The sequence below is a fragment of the Chelmon rostratus genome, chromosome 18 (genome assembly GCF_017976325.1).
Source record: "Chelmon rostratus isolate fCheRos1 chromosome 18, fCheRos1.pri, whole genome shotgun sequence".
In the NCBI taxonomy this organism is placed as follows: domain Eukaryota; kingdom Metazoa; phylum Chordata; class Actinopteri; order Chaetodontiformes; family Chaetodontidae; genus Chelmon; species Chelmon rostratus.
In genome coordinates, this window is record NC_055675.1 from 22557268 (window position 1) to 22571061 (window position 13794).

At 41.5% G+C, this 13794-nt stretch overlaps 1 protein-coding gene across 1 annotated transcript; it reads left to right on the forward strand.

Annotated features, from left to right (window-relative positions):
• Positions 1 to 688: 688 nt before the first annotated feature.
• mpv17 (mitochondrial inner membrane protein MPV17) lies at positions 689 to 12630 on the forward strand. The gene is made up of 8 exons (XM_041959000.1): positions 689 to 706; positions 1528 to 1608; positions 4614 to 4729; positions 5204 to 5296; positions 6563 to 6658; positions 10312 to 10344; positions 10485 to 10537; positions 10787 to 12630. The coding sequence occupies exons 2-8, from the start codon at positions 1536 to 1538 to the stop codon at positions 10854 to 10856; spliced, it is 534 nt and encodes a 177-aa protein (XP_041814934.1). The 5' UTR covers positions 689 to 706; positions 1528 to 1535; the 3' UTR covers positions 10857 to 12630.
• The last annotated feature ends 1164 nt before the right edge of the window (positions 12631 to 13794 follow it).

The following is a 13794-nucleotide window of genomic DNA, read 5'->3' on the forward strand; positions in this document are numbered from 1 at the left end:
TTGGCCGCAGGGGGCAGCACACCTTAGTGTCTTGTTTACAACGGATGTGACGCACATAGCTTTAATTATGCTGCCTTCCAAGGCTATAGGAAATAATTGTTTTTGCCTTGTGCTGTACATTTAGCGGCCAGAAAAGAGACAAGGTAAGAAGAATGTTTTCGGTGTTTTACAAGACACACGACAGCATACAGTCAGCACGAAATAATTATGACGGTATCATTGGAGGACAATTTATTTTTTTTCGCACTGATTGTGTCAAAGTGTTATTGATGGCCGACAAAGAAACTTGTGTTTTTGTTCTTTTCTTTCTTACTGCATCAATTGTTTTTAACTAATTCAAATATATTACTGACACTACCTGACCGAGCAGTAACACTTGATGCAACATCTTTAATTTCTTGCCATTTAATATAAAGGGAAATTGACAAGTTATAGGTCTTCAGTTATTTTATGATTATTAGTATTATTGTTGTAGTTGTTGCTTGGACTAATAGGTTTTGAAAATTTCACCAGAAGGTTTTATATTTTGCTTCACGACAAAGGTCTCTTGACTTCTTAACTTGCATAACAGCACCCCAAAACTTCGTGTTATTTACATGACCTGAACGCCCCTTAATGAAATGTGAGACCTTTTACTACTGTGGAGGGCAAATGTCGGAGCTGATGCGGATCCGTGAAGGCATCAGCACTCTGTAGCCGGGCTCAGGTAGGCACACATGTAAGTTACATTGATTTGCAATATAACGAGTATTATTAGACGTTACAGTTTCATACGGTGATGTTCGCGTCTGTGAGTAACATCTCAGTCGTCTTCCGGTTACAGCACTCAGGATAATAACATTAGAGGTTGTTTTGATGCTGTTACAGACTTCAGCTGTTAGCTCGAAACGAGGAGCTTTAAAACGCAATTAACCTTAGTTCAAATTCAATACTGGAAACTTAATCCAAGATTTACTTTTAACGTTAGCGTAGCCACAATGATGCCGAACTGCATTCAAAAATTTGGCAGTTTAAGGTTTCCTCGGCTGTTTATAAATGTACATATCTGTCAAAACCTGATTTTTGTGTTTCGCCAAATACTTTGAAGCCACTCTCAAATTCGGTGTTGACAGATTTCACTCAGAAAGACATACTAAAGTATAAAACTAACTTTATTTTATAACCATTCTGCCGTGTCTTCAGTCGGCGGTGTTAGCTAGCATGTAATGTCGATGAAAAATGTTTGAAAATAGACTCGACGTGTTGCTGAATGATCAACTATTTCCTGCCAAATTGATCAGAAAACGTGATGTTTAAAATGTGTTTGTTAACCCGGGTTTTGTAGGTTGAACTGACATAAAATATGTTTTTAACAAAGTGCTAACTTCGCTACCTCCTGGTTAAACTAACCGACAAGCCGAAATTGACACTATAACGGCATTCATTAGCGGGGTCGCTTGATTTGGGTCACGTTGCCTTCCGGTGGGCGGGGTGGGTGAATGGGAATATCCTGGTCCCTATGTGATTTGTGGGTTTTTTTCTTCCCAGGCGGGAGAATGGCAGGCCTGTGGAAATCCTACCAAGTCCTGATGACCAGATACCCGCTGACTGTGCAGATAGTGACTGCTGGTAGGAACGACTCTGTCTCACACTCCTCATGTATATCCAACAGCTATTTCCTGAAGACAGCTGACCGACCTCTTCCTCCAAACTAGCCATTGTGAATGTGCAGTAAATGGTGCAGAAACACACTTCAACTCACTTTTCTGCAAGATAAAGTTTGAGTTACGACAAAAAAAGGCTCTGAAAATGTTGAACTGCTGGTCACATTTCATGACCTCTGCTCCAGTTTACCTTCGGTGTGCACCTCAGTTTCAGAATCAACAAAGAGGAAAGACCTTTGACCAGAGGGACCGAGATTCTTCTCCCATCTGTTCCTAATAATCGCTGCCAGCCTGGCCACAGAAACACGAAACCCTCTCTGATTACTGTTTATCAAATTCCAGAACATCGTAGCTTTCCTCCTCTTCGTCGTGTAAATGGGCATTACTATAAAACCTTTTGAATCTTTAGACAGCAGCTATGAGACGCTTGTTTCAGCCTCTGGTAACTTGTGAGCTTTTGTCAATAAAGTCACCACATGTTGGATTTGTTTCCTGCAGGTAAAAGACATGATTTGAAAAGATGCTCTCTCAGTCCTACAAAGTGACTTTTAAGTTTTCACGTCTGAAGAGTAAAAGAACATAATCAATAGATTCATCAGCAATAAAAATGTTTGTTGCACCATTAATGATCAATAGATGCTCTTGCAGCACAGAACACGTCGGGACACTTTCAGAAATAAGAACCTTTGACCCTTTAAATCCACAAAATCCCTAAAGCTTCTCCCTCCTGAGAGTCAGCGGCATGCTGGGAAATATTTTCAGGTGTGGAAGCATGTTAGAGCTGTAACCACGGATACATCTGAACATGCTGTTACTGCAGAGTCTAACTCTCCATATGTCCAAATATCTGAGCAGTTCCCTCATGTTCATGCTTCTACAACACATGTGCAGCACTTCTGGGTCCGCCAGTGTAGTAACGTTTAGCCACCACCAGGTGGAGCCAGCTGTTTGAAGCAGCATCATCAGCTGCAGTGGAGCAGAACAAAGTGCTTTTACTCATATCGTTACGTACATGAGTATTTCCATTTATGCAACTTTATAATTGTACTCCATTACCAGAGGAAGATACTGTACTTTTTACTCCACTACATTTATTTGACACATATAGCTACTTTTCATATAAAATAACATGATATGATTATGATCATGATGTGATGCTGTGCTCTATTGCTAATCTATCCAGAAGTGTACAAAACATCTAAAACTGGCTCCACATTCATAAACTACAGCAGTAAAATGCTCCTACATGTATTTGTTAACATTGAAAACAGAATGAAAGTAGAACTATGAAAATGGGCAGAATTAATACTTTTACTTTTGATACTTTAAGTACATTTTGCTGATAATACTTCTGTGCTTTTAATAAGATTTATCATTCATGACCTTGTAGTGGAGTATTTTTAGACTGTAGTATTTCTACTTTTACTCGAGTGAAGGACCTGAGTACTTCTTCCACCACAGCTTATTAGACCTTACATGTTATATTTAAATTCATTTCAGAACCAAATGTTTGAATATAGTTTCATTTAAATGGGCAGCGTTCAAATATGGCTTCAGTTTTCTGACCAGTTGGACAATTTTCTTGCTGTTCAATACAATCAGCAAAACCAAATCACATTACATATTGACATGTTATGATTATTATTGTTATTATTGTTGTTATTATTATTATATTTATTATTATTGTTGTGAATGTGCACTTACGTTAAAAACTGGAGCGATTGTGTGATGCTGCTTGAGCTTTGACCGGGTCACTCGTCACTGATTTGGGATCAGATTTGAGGCGTCTGATGTGAGGATGCTTCTTCGTCCTCTGCTTCCTCTCTCCACCAGCCCTCGGTGACCTCGCCGTGTGTTTGTAACAGAAGTCATAAAGTGAAGCGCTGAGCGCCTGAAGCTCCTGAGCTTTATCGAGGCGTCTGAGTCGAAGTGACGGGAAATGCTCGTATTTATTGCTGTCAAGGTGAACAGCTGACATTTTCTGTGGGGCGAGTGTGTGAGTCTGCTGCGTCCACCTTGTCACTCTAACTACCTTTATTAGTTCCCTCTTGACATTTTAAGGAAAGGTTCTAACACTGCTGTTGATTTTAACTGGGGGGCAGAATGTGGGCTGCAGTGACATTATGTCAGTGCAGTTTGGAGCTTTTTCCACCTGCTGAACAGGTGTTTTATGTCTTCATGAGTCACGACGGAAAGAGTCTATGATAATATCATCCTGAGAGGAGTTAACTGGCAGCTGTGCTTTTGTTTCGTGCCCCATGTAGCTTTGAGTCTGGCTTTCAGAAAACAAGCAAAACATGACTGCAAACTGCAGGCAGACACAGTTAGCATAGCAGCTAGCTGGCGAACACAGATATTTCCCTCCGGAGCTGGTGGAGACCAAACCAGAGCTAAAAGGAGACAGATGCTAATGCTGCTGCATGTCTGCTGGATTCATACACAGATGCCTGCTAACACGTTCAGTGACATTATGTAAGCGTTGTGTGGCCGTCAGGTTTAAAAGTGTAGTCGGTGAAATGCCAGCTGATTGGCCGGTCTTCTTTAAGTCGCAGATTATGTGCTGGAATGCCACTAAATGTGAATGAGCTGAACGGAGATCGTCTAAATTCCACAATTTTTCGATGGAATGAAGCTTTTATCACAGCGGATGTTTTGACTTGTCAAAGCAGGTGAAGCACAGGTGAAACACGTCATTAATGGTGGCTCAGTTCCATCAAGTATCCCAGTAAGACGTGACAGCAGGTGCAGGACCAGGTCGCTGGAACGAGCTCCCCTAAATGAAGGCAGTCGTTTGTAATGGGATCACCTCCACCTGTGCTGTTACCGCTCCGAGCTGCCAGAACGTCTGCACACTGTTTCTAATCCTCTGCCTCTTCTTATCGCTGCAGTGAAAGTGTCATATCTGTGAACACCTGTACCGCCATGCCCACTGGTCTGAGACACTGCACCTGTCTCCTGTTTGTCCTCCAGGGTCTTTAGTGGGCGTCGGCGATGTCATCTCCCAACAGGTGATTGAGAGAAGAGGACTGGCTCATCACAACATGTGGCGGACGGCCAGGATGATGAGCATCGGCTTCTTCTTCGTGGTAAGTTGTGTCCCCTTCACTCTTGTCGTTCAACTCTCGATCTGCTGGTTTGCCTTATAAATAAAGTTTATTTTTATTGTATTGTGGGTGCATGCATGCGTGCATGATGTACTTTCATCTGCGTGTTCTGTGTGCATGCTGGTGTGTTGCTTCATGCCTTTGTATGTTTGTGAATTCTCTCGTTTCACCCGTCGAGCTTCAACTCAAGTTTATTTAAGCTTCCGTAAACTCCTCCAATCGGCCGCCTCGTCATTATGAATTATAGAGGGACGATGTGTGGACACGCAGGAGTCGTGTTGCACTGAGACGTGTTTGCTCGCTCATCTAGAAAGACAGGACATCGTCCTTGCATCAATAAAATATGAACTGTGGTAGTTTAACAGAGTGAATCTGCAGTCGGAGTGCACAGACTAATGTTGCTGAAAACCACTGAAGAAGAATTAATTGTGATTTTTGCTTTGTTCTGCCACAAAGGGTCCAGTAATCAGCAGCTGGTACAAAGTGTTGGACAAGCTGGTGGTTGGAGGAACTAAAAGTGCTGCCATGAAGAAAATGCTGGTTGACCAGGTGAGAGAAGCACCTGTGATAGTTTTCCTCTCTTCCTCTTCCTCGTCTTCTTCTTCTGCTGCTGCTGCAGTACCTGTTGTTTGTCAGAGACGAGGAAGCGGAGACGAGCTCAGTGATGCACTCGTTCTGTCGTGAGTGTTTCAAGCTCGCTCGCTAATTGTGGCTAACAGGGTGCACGGAGAAACAATTCCCTCAGATCAGGCTGACAGGCGCCTCGGTGTCGGGCTGACGGGACAAAACTGTCAAATTTTGTCAGGAGTTTGGAACAAAGAGGCCTGAACAGTCTTCTGTGACCCCCCCCTCTCTCCCTGACCCTCCTGTCCTAAATTCATTCATTGCATCTGATCGACTGTGATCTTTTTTAAGCATAAATGATGTAAATGAAGTGCAGAAAATCTTAATTATGACGAATTAAAGGAATGAGAGTGTCGGGCTGCACAAATTCACAAATTGTCCTTTACAACAACCAAACCTCGAGAAGCTGGAAGTTTAGTTTGAGGTTCTGGTTCTAGTTCCACACGTGATCGTGTTTTCTTACTTTTAGACTAGTCGGCTGTTCTGAGTTGACAGACAGACAGACAGACAGATTCCCTAATATTGAGAGAACACAATCAGTTAAAAGTTTTCTCATTAAATGCATGAACAGTAAAATGCAGCTTATTTTAGCCAAATTCTTCATCAGAGCACATAAAAAGCAAAGAAGAAGAGTTTTCTGGTCAGACCTGAATCACAGATTCTCCTCTGTACCATGAATGTCTGGAAACATGTCAGTCGCTCCGAGCCTCGACGTTCAGGCAGGTTTCTGTTATATTCGATCAGATATTCGTCAGTTTTCAGGACCTGTCACACGTCAGGTCGCAGATATTTCAGGGATTAAACAAAGTCTATTAAAAATGTATTTCCTTTTACCAGGCAGTTCTTAATGTATAATAAAATTAACTTAAAATGCACTTACGTGGACAAGAGTAGCTTTGTTTATTTTCTTAATTCTGAAGATAAAAATCACTTCAATTTCACTTCATCAAAATCAATTTAGTGTTATAATATATAATTAACATGTACAAAAATCATCTTCCCATCAAACTTCAAGTGGAAGACGCTTTAGTGAAACTGTACCATCGTCTTTATGTTGAAAACTGAGGTTTCACATTTTAACATGAAAGCTGAGTTTCTGCAGAACGAGCAGTTAGCAGAGAAAACCTCTTTAATTCACTTTGTTTTCTCTGTCGGCCTGAAATCACTCCTTCCCTCTGTGTGCGTTCGTAGTTGTGCTTCGCTCCGGGTTTCCTGGGAGCGTTTCTCGGCATCTCCGGCGCTCTGAACGGACTGACGGTGGAGGAGAACGTCAGCAAGCTCAAGAGGGTGAGTTGGCTTTGTTTCACCGCCGCATCACGGCGGCGCAGCGAGAGCAGCAGGAGAGGAAGGTTATCATCCCCCTCTCTTCTTCAGGGAGTTTGTATTTTCTCCCCATGACTGGACACTCTTAATTAGTTCCACCAGTGCATGCTGGGAAAGCTTCCAGTCCCCCTACACCCTGAAAAATAGTCTGACTCCATTCGATTGTCATAAAGTTGGTAATTAACTCTTCGTTAGTGATGTGACTCGCCTGGTCTTCTATACTTATACTTGAGAGTTGACACCGACTGGCTGGAGATCAGTGTTTTGTCTGTATGAAGCCGGTCCAGGTAAGTGAGCACACAGAGGAAGTTTGGTTTTCATCGTAGGTGCAGCATCTGACCTCCAACACTCACCTCTCATTATTATTATTAGAAGCTATTTCCTGAGATGGAGGAAGAGACGAGGGGGGCGGGGGGGCTGTGGAAATAGCTGGAGTGACTCATACCTTCATATATACGTGTGTGTGTGTGTGTGTGTGTGTGTCATCTTGTGCCAGCTGCTCAAACGCCACCTTGCTTACCCAACGTGCGGCTGGTCACTATCAATTATTTACCAAAGGAGGCGCGTGGAGCTGAAAGGCCAACCTGGTAAATGCCAGAAAGGACAGAAAATAAATGACAAATGGGCTCATTACAGCCGAGTGTGGTGCTGAGGAAATGCGACACGAAAATTAATGGAGCCGTCGAACAAACCGTGTTGAAGCCTGACACAGGTGCAGGCAGACTGTTATTGTTATTATTGTTGTTAACCTGTTGCTTACCTGTTCTTTGTCTTAAGTTTTTACCTGGGACAGCAAAAAAACCTGAACTCCACCTACTGATTGTTGCTTACTGATCAGTCTCAGTGTGTTTGTTGAGTTCAGTGTTGTGCAATTAACTAAAAATAAGAAATTAATTGCACTTAGTAGCTACTTCTCTCAAAAGTAATAGCAGTACTTTACCAATCACTGTATCTCTTATTGTACCAGGTATCACTGTAATGATAGGAGTTACTAACACTCCCGACCACCAGAGGGCAGCACTGACTAGCATTCCCACCTGTAAGCTATCTTGTCTTGGTTAGACAGCAGGATTTGGTAGAAGGTGATGTAGTTATTAATTATATTTAATGATTTCAACAGTTTATGTGAGAAACATCACAATCACTACGATGAAATGCAAGCTAACACTGCCTGAGCTGTCCTGCGCCACCGTGAGGTCGGGTGACGATACGTCATAAAATGTTAAATCTGGGGCTGCGTTTGTCTGATATCGTATTCATTTGAAAAAGTATTTAGTTACATTTCCGGCCACCCCTAGCAGTCGTGGATTAACAAGATTATATTCCAACACTGGTTGAGATATTTTACCATGAACCACAAATGTCAACCTCATGGTGGCGCCAGAGGAAAAGTCATCAGGATGCATCATCTGGGGACCATGAGCATCGACTAAATGTGATGACAAGCCACCCAGTCGTTGTTGAGATATTTCTGGACTGTTTTTATTTATTTTATTTTTTGTAGGCCCTACTGAACATACGAATGTGGTGATGTTGAACAGCACCAAGAAATAGTCAGTTAATTAAGACGACAAACAGCTGATTAAGTGACTGAAATGAACTGTTTGTGAGCTCTAGAACAGGAAGTCTGATTAGAGTTAGGATGTAGAATCATAACAGGAAACAGCAAAACAGAATAAATCATTAAAACTGTGGAAAAACATTCGACTTCCTCTTCATGTTGTCTGTCTGGTGTCACATGACTTGCATCACTTCCTGTTACTGCAGTAAAGACGCTGAAGTGCTTTCAGTTTAGCAGAGCCGAGAAAGGTCCCGTCTTCTCCCGAGTGCGTGAGGAAACATGTCAGACGTGTCTCTGACGCAGTCATCGGGTCATTTCACCTCAGGTGCTGAAACACCTTGTTCGGCCTTAATTAGAAAACAAAAAACGAGAAACAGACTGTAACTGGAACATTGCCTTGTTGTTTTTATACATCGAGACACGTTGAGGTGACCTTTCAGGAGATGACATAGGGGTGTGTGTGTGTGTGTGTGTGTGTGTGTGTGTGTGTGTGTGTGTGTGTGTGTGAGAGAGATATTTACTGTGAAGTGAAAGTCTGCATCTTCCACCTGCTGTTTCATCATTTAGCAAAAACTAGCACACGTTTTTAAGTTAAAGGCACAGAATGAAGCAGTTTACATGAATTAAACTCTGTGACGTTTATGCTAATTTTAAAGTGCCTCTCTTCTGCTGTCCTGCAGTGCCAACGATGTGCAACACTAGCTAACATTAGCTTCAAAACTAGAGTCCGCCAACGTCAACAAATGACGGCCTAATGTTAGCTAACTTTAGCTGAGAAATTCAGTTCGCTAATGTCAAGAAATGACCAGCTAATGTTAGCTAACGTTAGTTTAGAAATTGAGCCTTCCGACACAAAGTCAAAAGTCAACATTACTGCAAACTGTGTGAAATACATTGTCATATCGTGGTTGTAGCTAACTAATGCTAGCTAGCGTTAGCTTGCTTGCTAACGCAGATGAATTGCCAGCCAGTGTAGCAAAATACTGTCTTAACATCAGCTAATTCACCCAGATGACTGCGGCTAATCTGGCTGGTAGATGATTAGTTGCTGTTTGGAATTTACTATCAGTTACAAAAAAACCAACACCACATCCATGCAGCGTAGCTGAGTTAAAGCTAACTGGCTAACATTTGCTGGTTTGCTTGCTAGCATTATCGCCAGCAAAAATACGACTGTGTGGATAGGTTATAGTTGGCTAGCTCACAAGCTAACGTGGTCCGTGATTCTAACTCATGTATTAATGGTGTCACAGTGCTGATTTTAGCCAACAATAATGATGTAACGCTTTACAAAATTATTGCTCATCTATTTATTGATTAAAGATAAAAAGCCCAGTGAACAGAGACTGAAGCTTACATCAGTATCCTTTCGGAAATGCAGCAGGTAGTCATTGTTTCACAGCTAGCCTCCGTTACATAAAGTTTCTTAATTAAATCCTGCTTTTAAATGCAGTCACATATCTTTGGCCTGAATAGTCAACATTAAAGGAAAACAGATTTTTGCTGTGTCAGACTACAAGCTGATTAGAATATAGTGGATCTGTCGGGGGTTGATAGAGATGTCCATCATTAGCAGTTACTCAACAGTTACTTGGCCTGCTGCTGATGTTTCTGGCTATAAAACGTCCATCCTGCATTGTTTTGGAATGAAACCCCGCATCACCTGCAGCTTCATCGCATCACCATTCCTCACATCGTCCCCCACTGGCACTTTCACCTGTTCGCTGATGGAAAATGTTGGAGGGCTGAACCTGATGCCTGCGTTTGGAGGCCAGAAGGTTTCAGGTGTCTTTACGGATGTTCAACATCCAAACAAACTCAACCATCAGCAACTTCTTCAAAAACTCATTTCAGTGCAGAGACAGTTTGAGCCGTTTGATTCTTGAATTAATGCTAAACTGAGACTTTTTCTAAATAAATTCACTGACTACGCCTTTGTTACTCTTAGATTAAACACTTTTCTTAGCTAGTTAAAAGCTACTTTTAGCCCCCGTGATTAAAAGTGACTCGTTATGATGTCGATTTAATTAATAAGTGTTTTTTAACTTGTTCTCAGGACTACACAGATGCTCTGATCTCCAATTATTACGTAAGTCTATCCTGTATAATTCACCGCTTTATTGACATCTGCTTGTGAAGTAAAATATCTGGTTGATTAAAATCTGTTGATTGAAATAAATTTTCACTTGAGCTCATAAATCGTCTGAATGTTGACTGTTTGTGTTTCAGCTGTGGCCCCCAGTCCAGATTGCCAACTTCTACTTCATTCCACTACACCACAGGTAAGAGTTATGGCTTCATTAACATACAATCAGCTCACCTGACCACACGTAAAGTTCAAAGAATCTAAATATTCAGTGTCTGTTTCGCCTGAAGAAGTTTTAAAAAGTCTAATTTTGGCTTTTCTTGCTCCCTGTTTGTTGCAAAGCTGAAAGTCATTCATAGTTTTCATGAACTCGTAATCATCAATGATGAAAACCTCTGAAATGTCACAATCTCTCTCGATGAAACTCATCCGACGCTGCTCGCAGGTTGGCCGTCGTCCAGATTGTTGCTGTTGGTTGGAACTCCTACCTGACCTGGAAGGCCAATAAGATGTGAACGCTGATCGCAAGTCCGGCCTGTGTTGCTGTTGATGATGATGAGGATGATGATTTACACTCATTTGTAGTGTGTGTGACATGGGCCGTTCTGGTCTAACTTACTTCATGCTACTTAGTCTTCTGATATTTCCAATGTGTAAAACTGTGACTGAGTCAGTGATGAAGGTCGGGAGAAAGTGCTCGTCTACTCTGAATGACACATTCACACTTGAAAGTCAAACTTGCATTTGCAGAAATGTCTGTGAAAGTTTGTTATTTATGGAAATGGGATTTGGCAGTGGTGCTGCAGTGTAGCCACACATACGCACACATACACACACACTCATACATTTACACCTACTGGCTGCAGAGGAAACTTTTGTAATGCGGTTAATGTATTGTTAATCACTTGAAATCACTGTGGTACAGAATAGTTTTTTTACACATTAATATTACCATGTTCTGTCTTATAATGAAGGAACTTGAACCTCAGAATTGTAATTTGTTCCACATTTTATAATGATGTCATTTCCATATTTGGTTTAATCACTTTGTCTTTTCCTGCCTCGTCTCTGTCCTTCAGCAAAATGCCTTTTTAACAGCCCTCAACCTGTTTTTACATTTCTGTTATAAATGTACACGTCTCGTCAGATGCAGGATGCAAAGCATTCTGGTCTATTGAGGCTTCTGTGGGTGAAGTAACTTGCGTCATTTGTCTGGTTAAAAAAAAAAAACCTCACGGCTCTGGGAAGCAGCTGTTCTCTGACGCTGAACGACTGACAACAACACCTGGTGGACAAAGAATAGTCTGACTGGAAATACGCTTATTTGCTAGTTATTAGTTAATGTAGGGCTACAGCTCTGCAGCCAATTAGCCTAGCTTAGCAAAGTCTGGAAACAGCTAGCTCTGTCTGAAGGAGGCAAAATCACTGACCTGCACCTGTATCGGGTGGCGTGTCCACACTGCAAGAAGTACACACACACACACACACACGTCAGGATAGCATTAATTTATCATTTCTCACAACTAATTACAAATTATCTTAGAATTTCTTAAATTCCTGTGTTTGTTTTTTAATTGAAAAGATAAATAGTTAATTAGGTTCAACGCCACACAAACATTATGTTTAGCCTCTATACTCATACTAAGTCCTCAAAAAGAAATTGAACTTCCAAAAGTAAACTGATAACAAAAAGAAACAAAAACACACATTTAAAAGTACTCAAAATCAAACAGGTGCTTTAAACTGAGGCCCCGCCTCCTGCTGGGCAGACAGCCAATCAAACTTTGGGATAATGGCACTGGCTTAATTTATGCCACTGATTAGCATGTCTGTTTGTTTAAGATGTACTCCAGGCTGTTTCCTGATGACTGTCAGCGTCCTTGTGTGTTTGCTGGTTGCCTGGCAACTGTCCAAATAGACGGTAACACCTGTAATTCTGCAACTTGTCATTTTAACACTTTGTTTTTATGTACAGATTTTAATCATCGTACTGTTTGGTGGACTTGTTACCTTTGCACTGCAGCTACACTAGCAGTTTCTAGTCTTTATGCTAAGCTAAGCTAACTGGCTGTTGTGTCTATTCTGTCAAGCTGCATCACATAGCTGCTGAAAATTCACCACTAAACAACAAAAAAGACCCAGAAATCCATCAGTGCACCGACAATCACTGCTGACGTCTGGGTGTCATCTTTATTTTTCAAAGTAAATGCAATCTTTATACTCACAATGTGCACATTTGTAAAAACAGGCCGTCTCTGGCAGATGAGTGAATAAAGTTTTGTCAATGGTGCGTTTGACCTCGCTAACTTTTGTGGCCGACTCCGCTTTGGTTTGTTTGGAGGCAGCCGTGGAGGCTGCTGAGCTGGGCTGTCAACCAAATTAACTGCACACTTTTTTTTTCCCTCCACACAAACACTCGGGCTAAATCAGGGAAAAGCAAGCGGAAAACGTCTGACGAATCCATTGAAAATCCGCCAAATAGCCTCTTTCCCCGACGCGTATGAGCCTCTCCCCAGAAATCTGGAATCCTTTTTTGATTCAGCACCAAGGCCTGCTGTGTTATTCCATTTAAATCAAGGTAATTAAATTAAGATACCGTGCGTAGTCTTATTAGCGCTCTAACGTGTACATGATGGAGCTGACATCTGTATCGAAAACGTTCAGCCTGAAGCCGTCACAGGCAGAGACTGAATGTAGGCTGTAAAAGGCTTTTTGAGCACCACTAATGATGCTCGTTTTTTTTTTCAGAGGAACTACCGATGCCAGTTATTTGTGTTGATCTACACATTTGATGATTTGTGACAGTCTTTCAATTTCAGAGTCATAAATTAAATGTGTATTTGCATTAAAAAAAACACTTATTGACTCTGTCTGATACAAACAAATGACAGAATCATTTTCACCAACTGCATCTGGTCTTAAATATGTAAATGCACCTGAAGGGCTTTAAGCTTCTCCTTTAAAGACCCCGAAAAACTCGTTCGTGACTCAATATGCAGCAGTTTCAGTTCCTTTAACACCTCTCATGGCTTCAATGTGGCCTTGAAAAATAAGTAAGTGAGCCCACAACTGTCACCCAGTTTAGATTTAAACACCAACTTCAAGCTATCAGAAGGAAAACAGAGAAAAGCAGAAATACAGAAAACCAAAGAGGATCTAAACTTGGCAGAAAATGTTAATAAACAGCTAATTTAAATAACAGGTTTCAGGAGCATTTAACTAAAATAGTAAGTTTGCCAAGTGGCTGAGTTAAGGTTTAAGGCACCAACCATTTCCCAGTTAGAGACTTGAATAATTGTATTATATTAGCAACGTGCTGCCTTCGAGGCCTCCTGGGACGTTTGTAAACTGCAGTTACCTGGCCCTCAGCTGTATGTAAACACCTCAGAAACTCTGGTTTCATTTCCATGTAATTCTGGATGTGACTTCTCATCATGTGAGTGAGGAGCGGAG